General features: G+C 35.1%; 3 protein-coding genes across 3 annotated transcripts in view; 2 read left to right on the plus strand and 1 right to left on the minus strand.

The window, feature by feature from the left end:
* The first annotated feature begins 759 nt into the window (after positions 1-759).
* On the plus strand, positions 760-2991 carry LOC120206980 (beta-hexosaminidase 2-like). The gene is made up of 2 exons (XM_039206518.1): positions 760-1618; positions 1977-2991. Exons 1-2 carry the CDS (start codon positions 796-798, stop codon positions 2915-2917), a joined length of 1764 nt encoding a protein of 587 aa, XP_039062449.1. The 5' UTR covers positions 760-795; the 3' UTR covers positions 2918-2991.
* Positions 2992-14755: 11764 nt separating this feature from the next.
* Positions 14756-17711, plus strand: LOC120206981 (protein CANDIDATE G-PROTEIN COUPLED RECEPTOR 2-like). The gene is given in 7 exon segments (XM_039206519.1): positions 14756-14950; positions 14953-15080; positions 16161-16352; positions 16741-16903; positions 16989-17091; positions 17181-17262; positions 17373-17711. Coding segments are annotated over 7 exon segments (891 nt in total). The 5' UTR covers positions 14756-14805; the 3' UTR covers positions 17451-17711.
* A 766-nt stretch (positions 17712-18477) lies between these two features.
* The window catches only part of LOC120206982 (acyl carrier protein 1, chloroplastic-like), a 33962-nt gene continuing 27455 nt past the window's right edge, over positions 18478-24984 (minus strand). The window contains exon 4 of the mRNA XM_039206520.1: positions 18478-18711. Coding sequence (XP_039062451.1) covers positions 18583-18711 — 129 coding nt within the window. The 3' untranslated portion in view covers positions 18478-18582. The remainder of the gene's footprint in view (positions 18712-24984) is intronic.

Genomic DNA, 24984 nt, shown 5'->3' on the forward strand with positions numbered 1-24984 from the left:
ATAGTTCTGCTGTGTAACATTGGAAAGGCAGTTTAAATTCTTGTCTGTAGCTTTAGATTCTTGTTGTTTGGTGAATCCTGAACGAACAAACAACCTTGTTCGTCAGAATTCACGGAACAATGTCTGACTTAAGTTATACCATAAATGTAATTGCAGAATGCAGACAATTGGCAAAGCTGGAAACAAATTGTATATAATAAGTTTTGGTTGCAGGTAGAATATATAGAGTTTTGTATTGTTGTTTTCTGCTCATGTTTGTTGATCATACTTACTTTAGTTTATAAAAGAAAATTGGCAGAGCCGGCCATTGGATTCCCATCATCATTGACAATTGGCAAAGCCGGCATGTATTTTTATGGTAAATTTGAACTATTTGGAGAGCTAAGCAACTCAAGTCATTAATATTTGATGGTTCTGTTCATGCAATTAAACAAAGACAATCAAGGGCCTTAGATTTTCACTGAAAACAACAAAATTGAAGTATTACAACTGGTTTTTCTTTGATTTCAAAATTAGTAAGGTGGCTGAAGAACTTACCTTGGAAGATGAGTTTGCTTGATAATGACTGCAGCTTGGCTTACAAATATGTCTTTACTGTTTTTTATTCCGTGGTTAGTGACAGAAAGACAACAGAAGAGTAAAGTCCTGGGTTTTAGACAAGTTAAATGCAAAACTCCAAATGGGAAGAAGACAGAATAGTAGTGCTATAAAGTAGAGTGATTTGCACAGCAAGCTAGTGCATTGAAGGCCCTCAACAGTCACAACCACCAAGCTTTAAAGAGATAAGCAATTAAAATGAGGATTTGTGAAGGAAAGAAGTCAATGTTCCAAGTCTTTGTTCCTCCTCCCATGTCGAAATTTGCTGTCATAATCTGCCTAGCGTTGATTTTTCCACCTCCAACCTTATCCCTGAAATCGGCAGTCAATGTTTGGCCCAAACCAAGGCTGGTTTCATGGCCAAAACCACTTGCCAGGTTCCTTTCTGCGAACTTTGCCGTCGATTCACCTTACCATCAGCACCTCACACCGGCCGTCAACCGCTACCGAAGCCTCGTCCTGACCGAGCACTACCATCCCCTCATCAACCCTTCTGTCAACGCTTCGGCCTCAGCCCCTTCTTTGCAAACTCTTTCCATCAGTATAACCGATCTCGCTGCACCCCTCCAACACGGAGTCAACGAGACCTACTCCCTCTCCATTTCTGAAGTTGGTGGAACAGCCTATTTGAAAGCCGAAACGGTATGGGGTGCAATATGGGGTTTAGAGACGTTTTCGCAGTTGGTATGGGGCAATCCTCCGGCTATCCCCGCCGGGTTGTATATCTGGGATGCTCCCTTGTTTGCACACAGGGGAGTCATGTTGGATACATCCAGGAATTATTATGGGGTGGAAGACATATTAAGGACTATTGAGGCAATGAGTGCTAACAAGCTTAATGTATTCCATTGGCATATTACTGATTCACATTCTTTTCCTCTAATGGTGCCTTCGGAGCCGGAACTCGCCTCCAAGGGATCATATGGTCCTGACATGATATATTCTCCCTCGGATGTAGGTAAGATTGTTCAGTTTGGCTTGGAACATGGGGTCAGGGTCCTACCAGAAATTGATTCACCAGGCAAGCTTTTTATTACAGCAATTTTTCACCCTTTGGCATCAACTTAATCTCTATTATAGAACATGCACATGGACGTGGGCCAACATTCTCTAGGCATGTCACTAAGAGACGAACCGAATACGGAAAAGCATTATTTAAACCTTAGTTTTGTTAGAAATATAACAATCCGAGACGAAAAGAAAATAAAAATAGAATATTTTCCAAAAATATCGATTTTTTCCAACAAGTTTAAGATTGAATGCAGTCTAATGTTATGAAACAGAGTAGTCAGTTTTTTTTTCCAACACCAACTTCAAGTGCACACGATGCTTGCCTAATGAAACTAGATGATGAGTTTCATTTTACCTCGAAATTGCAGGGCATACAGGATCATGGGCAGAAGCGTATCCGGAAATAGTTGCCTGTGCAAACATGTTCTGGTTGCCGGGAAGTGACTGGGCTGACCGGCTTGCGGCCGAGCCAGGAACCGGCCATCTAAATCCCTTGAACCAGAAAACCTACAAAGTTCTCGAGAATGTAATCCGTGATGTATCCAATATGTTCCCCGAAACATTCTACCATGGTGGTGCTGATGAGATAATTCCTGGATGCTGGAAAGCTGATCCTACCATTCAATCTTTCCTTTCAAATGGTGGAACTCTGAGTCAGGTTCTCGAAAAATTTATCAACTCAACGTTGCCTTACATAATATCCCTCAATCGTACCGTGGTCTATTGGGAGGATGTTCTATTAGATGATGTTGTGAAAGTAGACTCCTCATTTCTTCCAAGGGAGCACACCATTTTACAAACATGGAACAACGGCCCAAACAACACCAAAAAGATCGTTGAAGCCGGATACCGGACAATCGTATCGTCTTCGGAGTTCTATTATTTAGACTGTGGCCACGGAGATTTTCTAGGGAATGACAGTCGATATGATCAGCAAACAACAGGACAAGAAGGGGCTTCCTGGTGTGATCCATTTAAAGCTTGGCAAACTATTTATAACTATGACATTACTCTTGGTTTGAGTGAAGATGAAGCCAAATTGGTGCTCGGTGGAGAGGTGGCATTGTGGTCGGAACAAGCTGACCCTACGGTTTTGGATGGAAGGTTATGGCCAAGGACTTCGGCAATGGCGGAGACATTGTGGTCGGGGAACCGCGATGAGGCAGGGAGAAAGAGGTCCGGCGAGGCAACCGATAGGTTGAACGAGTGGAGATATAGGATGGTAAGTAGAGGGGTGAAGGCTGAACCAATTCAACCACTGTGGTGCATTAGGAATCCAGGAATGTGTAACGCAGTCCAGTCAGTTTGATTTTCATGCAGGTGGAAAAAGAAAATGATTCTGTAATTCACTGGATTTTTACACTGAGAACGTTTCTTTAGTTTTCAACTGATTAGTAAAAGAAATGTCTTATGTTAATAGTTTATGTAATCCACTTTATATATATATATATATATATATCTTAGTATTACAAAAATTCAAGAACTGTATGGCATGGAAAGATTCGATTCGTGTGTGTTTTTTAGACAATCTGATAAAATTTTAATTAATAGGATTTACATTTTATTATTTCTAGTTGTTACAAAATATTTAATATAGTTTATGGTTATTAAAATAATATTTATGAAAATTAATTATTTTATAACTACTATCAGATCTTTTATCATTATACTCATTATTTAAACTTATATATACAGAGCTCATTTCAACTTTTGAGTATTACCAAAAATAAATTCTCTCTCAAGCGTTTTCTCTCTCAAAAGCTTTGTAGTTTCTTCTAAGTTTTGTTTCTTTGAAAAGAGTAGTAATGCCTAAAGTTCGCTCTAATTTTCAAATGTACGAATTTTGCAGAGATCATGTTAATCTCCCTTAAGGGTGTTTGTCCATTGTAGCGCTTACACTTATCGGGACGAATTCATTTTTAAGACAATAATTTACCACGACATAATCATTTATTCTCGTTTTTATATTTATTTAAATTATCTTGGATATATATTGTCTTGTAATAACTTCAATCAACGCAAAAAAATAAATCATAAATGAATATTAAAATAAGCATACATGCATATGTGGTGATCGAACACTCATATTATATATGTAGTGCTCGAACTTGAAATCTTAAGATATACAAATCTCTTAACTAATGAAGTCGTTTGGTTCATGCAAGTACGTATTAATTTAAATATATATTTTGTTTTAATGGATTTGTTGAGTTAATCGATTGACGGAATCGGCCAAGAGGGGGGTGAATTGGCAATTAAAATTTTTGTGGAAGCTTTTGCAGAAAATTGAAAGTAATTGCACAGCGATTTACAGTGGTTCGACTTTCTCAAATAAAGTCTACGTCCACTACCTTAGCTATCCACACTAAGGATTTTCCAACAAATTCACTAATTTGTTCTTTCTTTTGAGGCCAAAGAGATAACCTTACAATTCCCTCAAGAGTATACCCCAACTCTTGAGAACACTCTTTTTCCCAAAGAGAAGATTACAAATTTGCAAACTTACAAGAAAACCTCACAAGGTAAGATGTTTGCACAATTCTAGAACAAAGAAAAGAAGACTCAAAGATGAATACAATTGAGCACAAAAAGTGTTCTTGAAAGCAAAATGAATATTGAATGAAAATAGGCTTGAAATGCTCAAACTTGAGGTTTGATGCTTTCTCTTTGATTCTCTCTTGATTCTAGTTGCTTGATGTTTCTTGTATTTGATCAATGGCTTCTAAGCTTGCTTAAATACACCTTGGATCACTTCTGAACGTTGGGGATGATTAGAGAAGATATTATAGCCGTTTTAGTGTGAAAACATTTAATAAAACAGCTTGGAGCGTGGGGGAATCGGTTCCCCCTTGAAGGGAATCGGTTCCTAAGTGTAAAATTCAAATATTTCGACCGTTGTACAAGGGGAGAATCGGTACCCCTTGGGGGGGATCGGTTCCCTCCGAGCATACTGGAATTCTCGAGCAAAACTGTTTAGGGGGGAATCGGTTCCTCCTATGGGGGAATCGGTTCCCTCCGAGCATTCTGGAAATCTCGGGGCCAAAACCATTTAGGGGAATCGGTTCCTCCTATGGGGGGAATCGGTTCCCTCTGAGTAATCTGTAATTTTGGCTTTGAATTGGTTCGAAATACTTTGTAAGATTATTTTGAAATTGTTTTATGATTAAAACTTAATTTTACACTTAAGTAAGGATTAAAAATGTTTTTTGAAATATTTGGAGTAATGTTTTGATATTCGAATAGTTATATCGAATATACTTAGAAAATCATTTGGAAAATCTTAAAATCCATTTAACTTAATTTGTTATATCGAAATATCAAAATGTTTCAACAATCTCCCCCTTTTGATATAACAAAACATTTTAGTAATTTTAAGATTTTTGAAATCAAGTTTTGAAATTACTCCCCCTTACTTTAACACTTCTTCAATTTATTATGTAAAACATTTAACACCTATTCTTCTCCCCCTTTTTGTTAAATCAAAAAGACATTGTAAAACAAGGTTTTGAAATCATTTAGCCAATTGATTTATTAATTATAAGCTTAAGCTGCTAAGATCACAATCAAAAGAGAGGTTAGCCATTAGTTTCATAAATCAATATTCATAAATAATGTGATATGGCAAAATTGGTCATATTGCTAATGATGATGCAAAAATGAATAAAACATATAAGTTCACACTATTCATAAATCCAAAATCCACAATCCACAAAATCAAACAATTCAAAATGTTGAAACAATATTCATTTTGTTCAAAGTTGTAAAGCTAAACACAAAATCAAGCATCCGGATCGGTAGGAGGAAAACGGGCTCGCATAGCAGCCATTTCATGAGTTAGTTCATTAATACGAGCATTGGTTGCTTCATTGTTTGCACGCATCTTCTGAAGAATCTCTAATTGTTGAGCTCCCAATGTGGATAAATGAGACTCTATAGAGGAAAAGCGCGAATCCATTGTAGCATAACGGAAATCAAATGTCTCCATAAAGGATTGAAAATATGGAGGCATTTGAGTCGATTGTTGTGCGTGCTCCTCGGGTTGTTCAGGTTCTTCTTCAGCTTCATCAATATCCCTCATTAATTGTTCAAACTCGGGATCTTCGTCAGCTTCGGGTGGAGCTTGTGAAGAACTAGCTCCCGGAGTAGAAGATCGAACCCATGCACCAGTTTCCTTATTTTTGACCCATCCCGCTCTTGTTAAAGAAAGAAGATTGATTTGTTTCTTAAGAGGAAATGAGGCATCTAGACCAACTCGGAGTTCATCTTTAAAAAAGAGATTACTAAGAATACAACCGTAAACTAGTGAAGAACAGAGTTTCTTATTTGGCACTAGGTTAACGATTTCAACAATTTCAGCAAAGATAATCTCGGAGAGGTTTATTTTTATATTGTTTTCAAACGTGCAACCACCAAAGATCTAAAGCTCTAAGAGTTGAATATCGACCCCCGGATGGTCGAAACCACCAAGTGATCATGAGATGAAGGAAACGCTCATGGAGATCTAAAACACTTGCACTATCATTCCGTTTATATCGTGAGCCTAAAACTTGTTTTTCGTTTGATAAACCTTCATTGTCCAAGCCTAAGGCATTGGCTATGTAATCCGGATCAAGATGGAAATATTGACCTAGGAGGTAGGAACGCACTCCTATGGTTTTGGTTTTGTCACGATTTTTGATACAAACGGCATTACAGTAGAAGATACGAACAAGTTGATGATAGACAATGGGTTCAAGTTCGAAAAGTTTATCAAATTTCCATTCGTGCAAGATAGGGAGATATTTAAAGTTAATATCAACCATAGTTTGAAGAGATGGGATACGTTCTTGCCTAATCTTATACGAGTCAAAATATTGGTAAAACCAATAACGATAATCTTTAGGACCCGGTTGATTGAAACAAGAATTTTGGATAGTCAAGTTAGGATCAAGATTTGGAATAGGATTTTGAGGAATAGGAGGAGGATTTGGTTGACGACTAGAACGACTAGATGAAGACCTAGGACGTTTAGGATTTGACATGGTGAAGGAAATCGGAATAGATAGAATAACCTGCAATTTTAAAACAAATGTATGCAATTCAATTAATCCCAAAACTCAAATGAGTCCTCAATATTTCAAGATTCTCTAAATCAATCCTAATAGGCAAAGTTTTTGAAAAACTTTTGAAAAATATGGTTTTGAGAAACAATATATGTATAGTTTTTCATAACAACAACATAATTTAATCAAAACACAATAATTTGAAAAATAACATTTTTTTTCGAAAATTTAAAAAAAAATTTGAAAAATTCTTGTGTTTTTGATGAAATTAGTTGTAACATCTAGTTTCTAATCCCTAAATAATCAATGCCCGATCACTATTTCAACCTAGAACTAATTGAAACTAATCCTATGTTCAAAAATAAATGAAATAGAGAGTTTAGAAAAATTTACCTTGAAATATGAAGATTGAGGGGATTTAGATGTTGTTTGCACGATTTTAATGATTCCAACAGGTTTAGAAGATAATATTTGAAGCGAATTCCGATTAATATCGATGATTTGAGGCAAGAAAGGAGATTTGAGTGTTTGAGGAGGGTGAGAAACGGTTTGAAGAAAATATAAGGGTTTTGGGAATTTTGGGGTGTTCTGCCCGATTTTAACAGAACCCCAGGGGGGATATCGATTCCCCTGTGGGGGGAATCGGTTCCCTCAGGGGGGATCGATTCCCTCTGCACCAAAATGCTAAAATCCGATTTTTTAAGCACAAAATGCTAAATTAATCTTTTCTAGTGGTATTGGCAACTCATATATCAAAAATTAATTATGTTCAAACAATTAAATTAATCTTTAATCAAATTTTTGAACATAAAATTAATTTTCACTAAGAATCACAAACTCCCCCTAACTAATAGCAAGAATGCAATCAAAAATTATTATTATAAGCATTTTTCAAGATTTATTAAAAGTGCTAAAATTATTTTAAACACTAAGTGAAGATAGGTTGGTCAAACCTAATTCTCTCCTAAGTGTCCAAAATCTTTCCTTGTCTAAGGGTTTTGTAAAGATATCCGCTAATTGGTGCAAAGTATCAACAAATTCTAGAACTACATCTTCCTTAGTGACATGGTCTCTAATGAAGTGATGTCTTATTTCAATGTGCTTAGTTCTAGAGTGTTGGATGGGATTTTTAGTGAGACAAATAGCACTAGTATTGTCACACTTGATAGGAATGGTACCTACTTCAATTCCATAATCAAAAAGTTGTTGTTTCATCCATAAAACTTGTGCACAGCAACTACCGGCTGAAATGTATTCCGCTTCAGTGGTAGATAATGCAACACAATTTTGTTTCTTTGAAAACCAAGAAATCAACATATTTCCAAGGAATTGACAAGTACCGGAGGTGCTTTTCCTATCTAATTTGCATCCTCCATAATCCGCATCAGAAAAGGCATACAAGCTAAAGCTAGAGTCTCTAGGATACCAAAGTCCTAAACTAGGAGTGTCCTTAAGGTATCTAAAGATTCTCTTAACAGCTAGTAAATGTGATTCCTTAGGACATGATTGAAATCTAGCACATAAGCAAACACTAAACATAATGTCCGGTCTACTTGCAGTTAGATAAAGCAAAGAGCCAATCATTGACCTATATAATTTAACATCTATACATTTACCTCCTTCATCTAAGTCAAGCTTTGTTGAATAGCTCATTGGAGTGTTATGAGGTTTCCCATTTTCCAGTCCAAACTTCTTGAGCATATCTTTGACGTACTTAGCTTGATTAATGAAGATGCCATCTTTTCTTTGCTTGATTTGGAGTCCCAAGAAAAATGAGAGCTCCCCCATCATGCTCATCTCAAACTCACTTTGCATTAGCTTAGAAAATTCTTGGCAAAGAACATCATTAGTAGAACCAAATATTATATCATCAACATAAATTTGAACTACTAATAAATCTTTACCTTTTCTCTTTAAAAACAATGTAGTGTCAACCTTTCCTTTTAAAAAATCTTTTTCAATTAAAAATTTGACAATCTTTCATACCAAGCTCTAGGAGCTTGTTTTAAACCATAAAGAGCTTTTGTCAATTTTAAAACATGATCCGGAAAATTTGAATCTTCAAAACCTGGAGGTTGTTCCACGTACACTTCTTCTTTTATAAAACCATTTAAAATGCACTTTTAACATCCATTTGATATAATTTAAATTCATTGAAACATTCAAATGCCAATAACATTCTAATTGCTTCCATCCTAGCTACGGGAGCGTATGTTTCATCATAGTCTATGCCTTCTTCTTGAGTATAGCCTTGAGCAACAAGTCTAGCCTTGTTCCTCACTATATTACCACTTTCATCAAGTTTATTTCTAAAAACCCATCTAGTACCTACAGTAGATTTATTACTAGGCCTTTCAACTAATGTCCATACTTTACTTCTCTCAAATTGATTTAATTCTTCTTGCATAGCCATAATCCAATGTTCATCTTTTAATGCTTCTTTGATGTTCTTAGGCTCTATGCATGAAATAATGCAACATAATTACAGATATTTCTAAGAGAAGATCGAGTAGTTACCCCTTTTGATGGATCACCTATAATTTCACCATCCTTGACATAGTTGTACTCTCTTGGAAAAGATACTTCCCTTTCTTCAATGGTTGGATTCTCGAGGGCATCATGAGTTTCTTCATCTTTTGTTTCTTCCTTTGATGATGATTCTCCAACGTCATGTCTAACGTCATTTGCTTGTACAATACCTACATCATCATTAACAGAAGAATCCTTCATTGGAAGGGGATTATCATCGAAAACAACATGTATAGACTCTTCTACAACTAAAGTTCTTTTATTAAATACACGATAAGCTTTAGAATTTAAGGAATAACCCAGAAAAATTCCTTCATCACTTTTAGCATCAAATTTGCCAAGATTTTCTTTACCGTTGTTTAAAACAAAACATTTACATCCAAAAGGATGAAAATAGCTAATGTTAGGCTTTTTATTTTTGAAAATTTCATATGGAGTTTTCTTTAAAATTGGCCTAATCATTACTCGATTTACAACATAACAAGCGGTATTTGTGGCTTCCGCCCAAAAATATTTTGGCAAATTATTTTCACAAAGCATGGTTCTAGCCATTTCTTCTAAAGTTCGATTTTTCCTCTCAACAACTCCATTTTGTTGAGGGGTTCTAGGTGCTGAAAAATTATGGCTAATACCATTAGAATTACAAAACTCAATGAATCCAAGATTTTCAAATTCAGTTCCATGATCACTTCTAACACTAGTGATAGAGTAACCTTTTTCATTTTGGATTATTTTTGAAAATGTGATGAAATTTTCTAATGCTTCATCTTTAGTACTTAAGAATAGAACCCAAGTGTATCTAGAATAGTCATCTACCAAGACAAAAGCATATTGTTTTCCACCCAAGCTAGTAGTTCTAGTTGGCCCAAAAAGATCTAAATGGATCAATTGTAATACTCTACTAGTTGATACATCATTAATAGATTTAAAAGAAACTTGTTTTTGTTTTCCTTTAGCACAAGCATCACAGATTTTATCATTATCAAATTTAAGCTGAGGAAACCTTCTTACTAAGTCTCCTTGAATTAACCGTTGCAAAACACTCATACTAGCATGACCTAGTCTCCTATGCCATAACCAACTATCATGCTCATCCTTAGCAACTAGGCATAAATTAGTCATATCAATAGAATCTAAATGCACCATGTAAATGTTTCCTATTCTATGACCAACAAGCATAATCCGATTAGATGCAATGTCAATGACTTTACAACCATTAATTTCAAATAAGACATTGAATCCTTTATCGCATAATTGACTAATACTCAATAGATTATGCTTTAATCCATTCACATATAAAATATTCTTAATTTGTATGGAAGAGGTATTACCTATTGTACCAATACCTTCAATGTGACCTTTTGAATTGTCTCCAAAAGTCACTTCTCCTCCATTTTTGGCGTTAAGCTCAATGAACCGGTTTTTGTCTCCGGTCATATGTCTTGAGCATCCACTATCAAGGTACCATGAGTTTGAATTTGTTTCCCGTGCCTTGTAGCAATGCTCCTTTCCCTACAAACATAGATTAATTTTTGATTTTTGGTACCCAAATTCTTTTGGGTCCATATTCATTAGTTTCCAAAATCCTAGTCCCCTTAGGTATCCATTTGTGTAGGATATTTTTATCTTTAGTAGTAATGAGTTCTTTAGGAACCCACATACTTCTAATGATTTTTCTATTAGAGGTTCTTTGGGGACCTCTATGATTGTAGTTTCTAAAACTTTTTCTAACAAAGTTGGATTTTGAATTTCCACCTCTTTCAAAATGTTTTGTTCCAACTTTATCAAAAGAAGTTTTAAGATCATCAATTTTCTTTTGATGATCATCATTGATCTTTGAAAGTAAATTTTGAAAATCTAAATTTTTCTTTTCAAACTCTTCTAGTTTGATTTGCAAATCTTTGATTTTACTTTCAAGATCGTTGTTGGTTTTGGATATAAGTTTGTTTTCATTTTTCAATTTTGAAACATCATTTTTATATTTTAAAAACAATTTCTCATAATCTGAAGCCAACCCATTGTACTCCTCAAATAACTCATCATAAGATAAATCATCAAAATAGGATGAGTTAGAGGTTACCTTAGAATCTTCCCCGAATGCCATCAAGCACAAGTTTGCTACTTCTTGTTCCTCTTCATCGGAAATTTCTTCATCGCTCCATGTAGCCACATGAGCCTTGTGCTTATTCTTTGATTGACCCTTTTTCTTCAATTGTGGGCAATCATATTTGACATGCCCCGACTTTTTGCATTCATAGCAAATGATTGGGTCCTTCTCTTTTGGTTTATTTTTGAGGCCTTCGTTTCGTTTGAATTTTCTTCCTTGGTAAGGTCTCATCATTTTTCTGAACCGTTTGGCAAACAATGCCATTTCCTCGTCATCATCATCATTATTAGAATCACTCTCATCTTTTGTGGATTTGAGAGCAACTCCAATATTTTTCTTCTTCTCCTTTTCCTTTGGTGTCTCTTCAACTTTATCAAGGTCCACCTCATCTTCGAGCATCATCTCATGAGGGAGGAGTGAACCGATAAGTTCTTCAAGAGTTAAGGACGATAGGTCCTTAGACTCTATGATTGCCGTCTTCTTTGATTGCCATGATTTTGGGAGGGAGTAGACTAACTTCCTCACAAGCTTTTCATTTGAGATGATCTCTCCATATGATTTGAGACCATTGACAATCGTTGAAAATCTATCCGTCATAGCTTTGATGTCTTCATTTGGTTTCATCCTGAAATTTTTATAGCTATGCGTTAGAATACTAATTTTTGATTTCTTTACCTCATCTGTACCTTCATGTGTGACTTGAAGTTTGTCCCATATTTCTTTGGAAGTTGTACACGATGAAACTCTTCCGTATTCATCTGGTCCAAGAGCACAAAAAATAATATGGATGGCTTTGGAGTTGAGCTGGAACATTCTTGTCTCTCCTTCACTCCACAACCTTGGATGAGTGAGAGGTTTGATGTATCCTTCTTCTACAACATTCCATGCTCCCATGTCACTTGCTTGAATGAAGTACATCATTCTATTCTTCAAATAGACATAGTTAGCTCCATTGAAGAAAGGAGGCTTGTTGACGGGCATCGAATCAAGACCGGAGTCGAAGTTTGAAGCGGAGGCCATTGGTGACATTAATAATCGATATAACTCTTCCCGAATCGACTCAAGAGGCGATAAAACCTTCAAATGAGTTAGGCTCTGATGCCAATTGTTGAGTTAATCGATTGACGGAATCGGCCAAGAGGGGGTGAATTGGCAATTAAAATTTTTGTGGAAGCTTTTGCAGAAAATTGAAAGTAATTGCACAGCGATTTACAGTGGTTCGACTTTCTCAAATAAAGTCTACGTCCACTACCTTAGCTATCCACACTAAGGATTTTCCAACAAATTCACTAATTTGTTCTTTCTTTTGAGGCCAAAGAGATAACCTTACAATTCCCTCAAGAGTATACCCCAACTCTTGAGAACACTCTTTTTCCCAAAGAGAAGATTACAAATTTGCAAACTTACAAGAAAACCTCACAAGGTAAGATGTTTGCACAATTCTAGAACAAAGAAAAGAACACTCAAAGATGAATACAATTGAGCACAAAAAGTGTTCTTGAAAGCAAAATGAATATTGAATGAAAATATGCTTGAAATGCTCAAACTTGAGGTTTGATGCTTTCTCTTTGATTCTCTCTTGATTCTAGTTGCTTGATGTTTCTTGTATTTGATCAATGGCTTCTAAGCTTGCTTAAATACACCTTGGATCACTTCTGAACGTTGGGGATGATTAGAGAAGATATTATAGCCGTTTTAGTGTGAAAACATTTAATAAAACAGCTTGGAGCGTGGGGGGAATCGGTTCCCCCTTGAAGGGAATCGGTTCCTAAGTGTAAAATTCAAATATTTCGACCGTTGTACAAGGGGGGAATCGGTACCCCCTTGGGGGGGATCGGTTCCCTCCGAGCATACTGGAATTCTCGGAGCAAAACTGTTTAGGGGGGAATCGGTTCCTCCTATGGGGGGGAATCGGTTCCCTCCGAGCATTCTGGAAATCTCGGGGCCAAAACCATTTAGGGGGAATCGGTTCCTCATATGGGGGGGAATCGGTTCCCTCTGAGCAATCTGTAATTTTTGGCTTTGAATTGGTTCGAAATACTTTGTAAGATTATTTTGAAATTGTTTTATGATTAAAACTTAATTTTACACTTAAGTAAGGATTAAAAATGTTTTTTGAAATATTTGGAGTAATGTTTTGATATTCGAATAGTTATATCGAATATACTTAGAAAATCATTTGGAAAATCTTAAAATCCATTTAACTTAATTTGTTATATCGAAATATCAAAATGTTTCAACAGGATTATTATTGGGCTAGAGTCTATTTAAATTTTAAAAGTCCAAATTTTATTAGATTTTTTGATAATCTGAAATTAAAATATAAATGATTCGTATCTGATCTAATTATTCATTTTTTCTCTCAGATATCCATTCCAATTTATCCAAAAATCAAAAACCGGATTGCACATATGAATTTTTGGATCGGATCAACAAATTGGATTAATCGAAACGAATTTCTTTGCATACTCTTATCGTATATATAAAAAATATGAGAGTTCATTATCTAAAAAATTAAAAATCTTTAAACAAATATTAATTTATATTTACCTCATTTAATAAAAAAATCTCAACTTTGTAAAAAAAAACCATTTAAGTCTTAGGCCATCTCTAGTCCTCATCTCTACTCTACATCATCTCTATCTCTACTCTAAAGATGAAACAATAATTCATCTCCAGCGCTATCTTTATATTACTACCAACTCTACTTTATTCATAATATTTAATTATTATAATATTGATTTTGTAAATATAAAATAAAACATATATATTTTTAAAAATATCAAGATAAAAAATATAAATAAAACATTCATAAATAACATTGTGAAAATAAAAATAATTAAGAAAATTACAATTAATAATAATAATGCGAAAAATATAAGTTACATAATTATTTATTTTAATTCTCCAAATTAGAATATTTATTCCACAAATACTTAATTAGTGCATTTCGTAGAACAAAATTAATATGTTTATTCATCTAATTTTAATATATTTTTATCTATTTTATAATTTAATAATAAAACAAAAATAAAAAATTATAAAAATAATAATAATATTTTATTATAGCGTTGCTACAGTAACACGCTACATGTAGCGTGATACTGAAAGCAACGCCAAAGTGAAGTATGAAAGTGGCGCAGCGCTGGAGTAATAAAAGTGGAGAAAATCTCCACTCCACCACAGCGCTGGAGATGCCCTTTGTCCTGATTCAAATTCCCACTTCAACTAAATTAATAAATATATAATTATAATAACCAAAATAAAAAAAAAAGTAAATATTTTATAATTTACAATACTTTAATAACTGAAAAATCAATTAAATGTAATTTAATAATTATTTATATACTTTTAATTTATTTTACTGCAATCTGATTCCGTGTTTGGATCAACAAAACAAATTTAATCAAACCCTTCAAAGTTATAAAACAAAATCCTGAGAATCTAAAGCCTCAAATCTTCAAGCTTTTAGATTTCTTGTATTCCCTATTCTCTTTATGAAATTGAACCTCACAAAAAATGCAGTCTCTTGAAAGTATCACAGATCCCCCATTTCCTCAAAACCCTAACAATTCTTCTTCGTCAATCGGATTGTACGGATGGCTCTTTGAATGTCATGGATTTTTGCATAACCTAGCACTCATTATTCCTTCTCTTCTATTTGTTCTCTTTTGGGGTTTCAAGCTAAAAAGAACTTTCAAAAGCTCTCTCATGGAAGGTCATATATCATGATTTCTTACTACGGTTGCCTTTGGCTCGTTAGCTTGCTCAATCTTGCTTGGTGTTGTGTTCAGGTTTGTGGGGTTTTTTTTTCTCTCATTCGATTTTGTTGAGTTGGTGTTTTTCTTGAATTAGCTTATTGAATCTATTGAACTTTGGTTGTTTCCGGGAAATGAATGATGGGGTATTTGCTTAATTTTCTGGTTTGCTTTTATTGTTATTCTAAAGCAAATCACAGTGGAAGTTAATGTAAAAGACAAGCTGGATGTGAAAAGCAAAATTATAATTGATGAACATAAATGGATTGCTAAAATCTGACATCGGTTATAGAATAATTAGTCTACTTACAAGTAAAGTCAGGCATTTTGCATCAAAAGATGAATGTACTTTCTTATTTTAATTCTTCATAAGTTGGTTTAGCTTATATCCAAAATACTCCTTTTGTTCTTTGCTTTTCTGAGTCAGTGACAAAGCAACAACTAATGCTGCTTAAGTTAATTGGATGCAACTTTCGGTCACATTAGAAACGGCTTGAAAATTGTCCGATTATAACTTTGCATTATGAACTTAAGAACAGGATTATTGGACAGGGAAGTTATCAAGTTTCAGCTATTTGGTGAGGCTTCTTTGATATCATATTTGTGAACGATGCAGAGAAGCCAATAATGAATCATATAGATTCGGGGAAAAGAAATATGTAGTAAAAGCCTTCTTTCTCAAGCTTAGGTGTTGGATAGCTGTCTCTTTTGGTATGACATGAGTTTGCATGTATCTCATTTATTATCATTCATGGTGTATGATATTTTTATTTTCCCTTTTCCATAGTGTATGTTTCTGTTTCTTAAGTACAACACAAATTCTGTTTACTATTTGTTTTCACATATAAATTGCATATCGGTGATCCTTAACAAATGTTGTTTTCTGCTTGATATGGCTTATATGAAACTGAATTTTGTTAAGTAGCTCGGCATCTTATGTTTTGATAGCTTGAATGAGTTCTAAATTATATGCTTTGAGAGAACTCATCTTCACTAAGATTAGTGAAAAGTGAAATGCATTAATCCTTGAGAATTCTTAATCTATTTGCTAGTAAGTCAAATTTTTCTACTTCATAGATGGATGGCTAGGTTTAAAATATTTCTTGGTTGATGCAGGTCTGGGAATGCATTCCTGGAAAGGAAATGGCATGGAATGTCTTATCATTATTTACAACTTCTGGGATGCTATTCCTGGAAGTTAGCTTGTTGGCATTTTTACTTCAAGGAAATCATGCTAGTGGGTTGCAAGCTTTGACACGGACATTCATTATTTCTGGGCTTATTGTTGGTTTGGACTTACTTCTGAAGGTATTTATTTTATTCTCAAGTATTTCAGCCTTCTTGGAAGTTGCAAAACTGTTGCTGGTGAATTCGATGGTGGTGGAAGAATATTAAAATTTCTTCCTTACTGCAGACTTTACTATTAATAGCAGAGTCATCATCCTTGTGGCCTATAGTTTGATCATTGACCTACTTTAAATTCTTAAGCAATCTCGACTATATAGTACGATTGTGTATAATTTTTAAGTTGCTTTCATTTTCCAATATTGAAAGGCACACAATGTTATTCCTTTTTTTTTCCTTCTAGTGTATTCTTTTCATCTTTTCTGTATTTTTCTTGTGTATTCTTTTAATATTTCTCTGTGGATGCTTTATTCATGACATTAATATTTCAATGGATTTTTCCATCATTTAGGCTATTTACCTATTTGGATTTGGTGTCCCCTTGTTCATCGATAACTCAGAACATCCACATCAGGTGAAATGGGGCTTATGGGTTGTTCACAGGCTTGTGCTGACTGCTATTTATGGCTCCATACTGTTTATGTACCATTCCAAGTGGAGAGAAAGGTTACCTGGTATGTTCATTACCTATGTGCTTGCAAGTTATCTAAACATAGTTTGTCCATCGCTTCACCTATAGCCTTCTCTCTCCTTTTGCAGCAAGACCTGCATTCTACAAATATGTTGCCATCATGTTCATCTTGAATGCCCTATCGCTGTTCGCTTGCATACTAACTGGAAATGGTGCTAGCTTTGGATTTTGGTAAATACATGATGCCTTTTTAATATAGTATATTATGTTCGGTTCCATGGGATTTTCTCTTTTAAAAAGACTATGAAAAACATTTACAGGTTGTACAGCGCCACAATCATTTGCTACCATGGCTTGTACCTTCCTCTTCTGTACAGAACTTTTCTGGCAGATTTTTTCCTGGTAATCATTTATTTCATAATTCAAGTAAAAAATTCATCTTTTTAATTGATTTTTAGCATGGTCTTGTTTAACATGCAAGCATATATTTAAAACATCTTTAATGTATGCAGGAGGAAGACATGCATTTAGAGAATGTATACTACTCGGAGATGAAAGATGCTGGTTTCTTTGACGCCGACTGGGAGTAAGCATTGTATGAACTTTGAATTAGTAGATTTTCTTTCCATTAAGCTCTGTGAATAAAACAAAGTGCAATTCAGATTGTAAATGTATGATCAAAGGGATAACTGATCAACGCCTGGATATAGTATTTTCTGATCAAATCCAATAAATCTAGAACCTGCTTTACCTTAAGCTTCTTTGTAAACCTGGTGTAATCAGTTGGTCCTTGATATTTCTTCTGTATGTGCTAGGAATGTATTGTCATGTAGATCTGGAGTTTGAATATCAACATTATTTTATACTATGCGTTCGAATCTCAAGTTCGCTCCGGTTCTTAAACTTTTCTGACTGTGAGAACAGTGAAATGTTTGTTTGAAGGGATGCAATACCTCTCGTATTTTCGAATTTCATATTTTTCTGGTTGTGATGAACTAGAATCATTGCCTCCAAGTCTGAAACACCTTGTCAAATCAGAGGAGGTTTTGATGAACTACATTTTTTTTACCAGAACTTCAAAACATTGAAATTAAGTTTTCAAAATATTGATATTCATCAGCTTGAATGTTAACTATATACTCAGATAAATTTTATTGCATGCGTAGAACATTTGAATAAGAATTGAACTACATGTATTTCTTGCACTGGACATTAGGATTGTGAATAAATCGAGCTTGAATGAATAAAATTATGTTCATGTTCGTTTATTTACCTTTGAAGATGGTCATGTTTGGTTTGTGTTCATTTAAATTTCAATCATTTGACAATAAAGGCCTAATCACCCTTTGTGGTTGCTGGTGCTCGAACCCATAATCTTTAGGTCTAGGAATAACAACAATTTCTTTAACTACTGAGGTAAGTTAGTTCGTGCTTCACCAATATTTAAAATGTAAAAGGAAAAAAAAGAAACTATAAAAAATTAACTCCAAAGTTCCTTTGCCATGCTTTCAACCTTGGGGTTTGGTTGCTTGGAAACCACCAGAATTTAAGCAATTTTGAAAGAGTTTCAATTAGATACTTTTCATATCAGGAACTAATTTAAAATCTCAACTAGAGAATAAATAAATATGGGTTCACAACATGATTGACAAATGGTCTAAGTGACATCAATATGGGCAAATGAAAAATGAATCCCCTCAACTTAGGTTCTTGGTTCGTTTTTCAGTCACTTTTTCCACTGCAGAGCTTGTCAATGAGTTCAGCTGCGTCCAAAACAGTCGATATGTTTCGGGCATTGTCCTCTTCCACGGTGATTCCGAACTCTTCCTCAAGCCCCATCACGATCTCCACCTGAAACGGGGAATCTATCGAATCACAACACATGCTACAACCGATAACCTTCAAATAAGAACACAACTGATTGACACAAAGTGTAACAAAGAAAGGGGTGGACAATGGATATTCGTTAGAATGCCGACACGACATCAACACAAAACTGCCTATGCCAATCTTGTCGGAGAAAATTAAGATTGCCTAGAGAAAAAGGGATGATCCCAAGGATACATATATAGAAATATGCATCAGTATGAAACAAATATCCAGAGTAGAGAAAAACAATTCACAAGAATAGCGTTAGTTAGAGAGAGAGAGTCTTTGAAATGCAAGTTGTCTGTTGGTAAAGTTAGAGAGGTCCATGGAGGAGAGACTTGGTCAGCGTTTGTTGATAATCTCAACAGGAGAGTGCAGCGTAATGCTTTATGGGATCGTTTTAGTTATTTTGGAAAAGTCATTAGGGTGTTCATTCCTTTTGTCAATAATAGACCGAAGTATAAGGTTAGTACGTTTGCGTTTGTCCATTTTGTAAGCAAGGAGGATCTGTGCAATGCAGTGGAAAAGATGAACAACGTCACAATTGATGGAAGGCGAATTTCTGTGACAGTAGCTAAATATGAGAAATTATCTGGGACGAGGAGGCAAATTGCGGGTAGGGTTCAGGGGTTAAATAGATTTGGAAAAGGAGGGACAAACGCTGGTAGATTGTCTTCTCCAGTAGGGAGGGTAAGGAAGATGGAGATGATAAACAAGTTTCTTGATGGAAGGACCTTTAAGGATACAGTTGTTGGGGTGAATAAAGATCCAGAGGATGTTCAAGAGGGTAATCAGAAAAGTAAGAAGGAGATGAGAAATCCTATGGAAGTATTTATTTCTGTGGAGGAAAGGGTTTGGTTGAGATCATCTCTTACTGGTATTTGTAAAGCAATTTTTGAAGTAGAGTTTCTGCAAAAAGCTCTAAGGAACGACGACATTAATGCAAAGGTAGTAAGGTGGGGATGTGCAAGAAATGCTTGTTTTGTAGTTTTTCAATCTGTGGAAGAGAGAAGGATGGCGATGGAAGAAAAATGGGAAGCTTTGTCCTTTTGGTTTGAAAGGTTGGATCTTGTTTTGGATGAGGGAAGCATTCCCCTAGCTTATTGTGCAATCTCCATGTTAGGAGTTCCTCTAAATTGCTAGTCGGTTCCTTTCTTTACTAATTTGGCATCCAGATGGGGCAAGTTAGTGAAGATCAAAGAGGAAACTGCTCAAAGAGTAGACTGCAGAGTGGCGCAGATGCTTCTTTTTCAGTCTGCTTTTTTCAATCTGCTTTTTTCAATCTGCTTTTTTTTCAGTGCCCCCTTTCAAACCCCTGAATGTCTTCTCCTTTAAGCTGTCTTCGTTTTGTCTTTACATGCATGATTATTGGATGCTGAATAATTGATTCGGTAGGTAGAAATCTCAAAATTTTCAATGTTAGGTAATGTGGTGGGATCTAATTTTGACTTTGGTGAGGATTTTGCAGGTGAGTGGAGATGACAATAGCACATGGGAGCTAGTAGAGGCATGGGACACGAGAATGGTGGGGTGGGTGGAATATAAAAAAAATGATGCTGACAGCTGCCCCTCTTTGCTTATTGTTGTGAAACGGGAATGAAGCAAAGATAATAAAGCATCATTTTTATCTTGGTCTCTTCTTATCACGATGCGAACTCTTCACTAGGAAATGTTGAGCCAAGGTTGAACAAATTCTTCTCATTATAAACTTCTCCCTTGTTGGATGAGTTCTTCTAATTATGAACTCTCTCCTTTATGATAAGTTCTTCTCATTATGAACTCTTCATTAGAAATGTTGATCCCTCAAGCGAGGCGTCACTGATTCGAAATGTCGTGAATCAAGTGATAGGTCAAACAAGCTCTTCTCATTATGAACTTCTTCCTCGTTTGATGAGTTCTTCTCATTATGAACTCTCCTGAAAATGTCAATCCCTCAAGCGAGGTGTCACTGATTCGAAATGTCGTGAATCGAGTGATAGGTCGAACAAGCTCTTCTCATTATGAACTTCTTCTCCCTCTGTTGAATGAGTTTTTCTCATTATGAACTCTCCATTGGAAATGTTGGTTCACCTCCTTCTGCGGTGAATCTTAATTGTTATTGACTCTCTCTGAATTTCTGTCAAAATATTCAAAGCATTTCAATGAATTTGAATGAATGAGCATGTTCCTATTTATAGATGCTTACTGATGTATGCATGATGGCATTTTAATATTATGATCTTTGTGGTCCTGCAAATTTTCATTTTAAATGCGTCATTGGTTCTTTCGTTTGCACTCCACATTTTGCTTGGGCTATTTTATGCAAATTCTCATTTCTCTTGTTCCCATGCAAATCCTTTTCTGTTTCCTTTTGAACTGCTCATCTTTGTCAGTGTATCAAAATATCAGTGTTTTCAATGTGCTTTCTTTTCTCAACTCACATGCATTTTCTTTGGCCATGTCATACCCTAATCTTTTCGATCATTAGGGCTAGAATCTTTAATATGGAAGTATTAATTCAGAGCAATACCAAAAATCTTTTATTTTTTAATGCCATGTCAATCTACTTATAAGAAGAATGAATAAAATTGGAACTTGAAATAACAAACTTCGAATTTACTGACAAGAAATTGAATTTACAAAGTTATGGCAATCATATGAATAATGAAAATTTAAAACCATAAGTCAAATGTCCTTATGGATCATTAGCATGAATGTTCCTGAATCAATCCACTTGATATAACTATGACTTGAGCTTCTGTCCGGAGGACTTCGAGAATTGCCAAAATGTCTATAGATGTGAAGCTTCTCTCAAAATATCAGGCCCTCAAGAAGATTTAGTTGTCTGATGCCTAATCTCAAAATGCTTTTGAGCCGCATTTTCAGGTTTTCAACTCAAAGTCTTCCTTTGGTTTCAAGATGTCCTTTTGCGGATTTTCATCTCAAACCCTCCTTTTTCTCTTTTCATTTTTTCATTTTTTCATCATTTTTTTCATCATTTTTTCATTTTTTTTCATTTTTTTATTTGTTCCTTTTTTTCCTTCAAGCATAGTACTTCTTGACAGAATCTGAGTTTACCGGATTTCTCAGTTTTTCTCCATCCATCTCTGCCAAGATTAATGCTCCTCCAGAGAAGGCCTTATTGACAACATATGGACCTTCCCAATTAGGCATCCATTTCCCTCGGAAATCTTTATGAATTGGCAGGATCTTTTTAAACACTAGATCACCCTCTCGAAATTCTGTTGGATGAACTTTCTTATCATGAGCTCTCATCATCCGTTTCTGATACATCTGACCATGTCAAATAGCTTTTAATCTATTTTCTTCAATGAGATTCAATTGGTCAAACTGAGCCTGAACCCATTCAGCTTCATCCAACTTCACATCTTTCAAAATTCGATGTGATGGGATTTCTACTTCCACTGGCAAGACTGCCTCCATCCCATATACTAAAGAGAAAGGTGTTGCCCCTATCGAAGTTCGTATTGTAGTTCGATATGCATACAAGGCAAAAGGTAATTTATCATGCCAATCTCTGTAAGTATCAGTGGTCTTTGTGATGATCCTTTTAATATTTTTATTTGCTGCTTCCACTGCTCCATTCATCATTGGACGGTAGGTCACTGAATTAGAATGTTTTATCTTGAACTGAGTACAAAGTTCTACCATCATCTTGTTATTCAAATTAGTGGCATTATCTGTGACAATTCTTTCTGGCAATCCATACCGACAAATTATCTCTTTCTTTATGAATTTGCAAACTGTAGATCTTGTGATATTTGTATATGAGGCAGCCTCAACCCACTTAGTAAAGTAATCAATTGCCACAAATATGAAACGATGTCCATTTGAAGCCTTTGGTGTAATTGCCCCAATGACATCCATGCCCCACATAGAAAACGACCATGGTGCAGTCATCACGTGCAAAGGTGACGGAGTTGTATGGATCTTATCTCCATAGATTTGAAATTTGTGATATTTTCGTGCATAATCAACACAATCTGAATGCATAGTGGCCCAATAGTATCCATATCTCATGATCTTCCTGGCCATAGAAAGCTCATTCGCATGTGTTCCATATATCCCTTCATGCACTTCTTCAAGTATACTTTTTGCTTCTCGGGCATCCACACATCTCATCAAAACTTGATCACTACCTTTTTTGTACAGAACTTCCCCATCTAATACATATCCGGCAACCATTCTTCTTATTGTCTTTTTATCGATCTCAGACGCACCTTGTGGGTAAGTTTGATACTTGATGTATTGCAAAATATCATAATACCATGGATGATCATCTTCCTCTTCTTCGATATTATAACAGTGTGCCGGGGTTTTATACATTTGCATTTTAATTGGCATCCTGTCAGCTCTTCTATTTACTTGGAACATTGTAGCAAGTGTCGCCAAAGCATCTGCCATTTGATTATCTTCTCAAGGGATATAATTGAAAGTAACATCTTCAAATTCTTTTACCAATTCAAGGATCAATCTTCGGTATTCCACTTGTAACACCCCTAACCCGTACCCGACCCGAGTCCGAGTCCGAGATGTGACATTACCTTTTTAAAATAATTTTCCTTATAAAATAACAAAACATTTGAACTTATTTTAGGAAAATAAGATAACATATCATTAAAATATATTCAGTATAAAATTTTGAGGTAAAAAAATGTATTTGCGAACAATAAAATATGTATAAACAATAACCTGCTACAGTACCCGAAATGTTAAATTTTCCAGTTTACAAATAGGGAATCGATTCCCCTGCTACAGGACCTTCATCGGCTTCACCTTTAAACTCTGGAGCTCCTAAACCCTTCAACTCATTTGCAACATTCATTTTTGGAGTTGAAGTAACAGGAGGTTGGAAACGCATCAATACTGCATCTAACGTTCTAAAGAACATATCTTGATCAGCTACAGGCACTCTAGAAGGTGTCTGTTCTTCACCTTGCCTGGCCAGGGCAGGTGAATTACTACTTTCAGCGGGTTGATCATCTCCCGCTTAACTTCGAGAACTATCATGTCTGGACATCTATTAAAAATAAACATATCATTCTATTAGCAAAACAACATACTCATTATCATACCAAATCAGAAGTTTTCACTATTTTGTTGGCATGTATACATTATAAAACACTATAGACTCCGGTTTATACCGAGAATCGACTAAACCGTAGCTCTGATACCATTAAATGTAACACCCCTAACCCGTACCCGACCCGAGTACGAGTCCGAGATGTGACATTACCTTTTTAAAATAATTTTCCTTATAAAATAACAAAACATTTGAACTTATTTTAGGAAAATAAGATAACATATTATTAAAATATATTCAGTATAAAATTTTGAGGTAAAAAAAATGTATTTGCGAACAATAAAATATGTATAAACAATAATCTGCTACAGTACCGTGAACAGTAACCTGCTACAGTACCCGAAATGTTAAATTTTCCAGTTTACAAATAGGGAATCGATTCCCCTGCTACAGGGAACCGATTCCCCTGCTACAGTACTTCCGAAACAAACAAAACAATGTACTTAAAATTCGTAAACAAATTCAACCGTTCATTACTATACACTTACATAATTACATTCAAAACATTATAAAAGTCGATCAGAGTGTTCGTAACTAACAACTTATTACATGCCAACATACTTTATACAACAAAAATACATACTTTGTTGTTCACTTCTGATTTGATCCCCTAATGATGGTATGTTGCGTTGCTGCTCTTAAGATCGATCTTCTTACTTTTCTGTACCTACGTGTAAATCACTTACACGCTAAGTCATAGACTTAGTGAGGCATATGAATATAATGATGATGTATTCCTTATAAATATGAACATGTAATCTATCCATTCAATGATATAACATTTAGCAATAATAATGCAATTACCTTTGATAATTTTCTATAAGCCCATGTACATTACTGAGAACTCAAGGTATTCGAGTAAATTGAGGTTGTGAACTATTACTGTCACCACAGCTCGTATAAGTCCCACTGAGTGGCATATGAAATTTGTCCCGAAGGACCTGTGAATTTGTCATCGAAGGACCTATGAGTTATCCCGAAGGACCTATGAAACCCTCGACTCTTGGCATGCCAACTATACCTATAGTTCTCATATCGTATACTATGGGCATCATTCTTATATTTCATATGTTCCTGTGCTCATGTCACTTATCATATCACATATACATTTGAATTTATTCACATATATCATTTATCAAATCATATGAGCATATATACCTTATGCATGTATC

The sequence above is a fragment of the Hibiscus syriacus genome, unplaced genomic scaffold (assembly GCF_006381635.1).
Source record: "Hibiscus syriacus cultivar Baekdansim isolate YM2019G1 unplaced genomic scaffold, ASM638163v2 tig00014213_pilon, whole genome shotgun sequence".
In the NCBI taxonomy this organism is placed as follows: Eukaryota; Viridiplantae; Streptophyta; class Magnoliopsida; order Malvales; family Malvaceae; genus Hibiscus; species Hibiscus syriacus.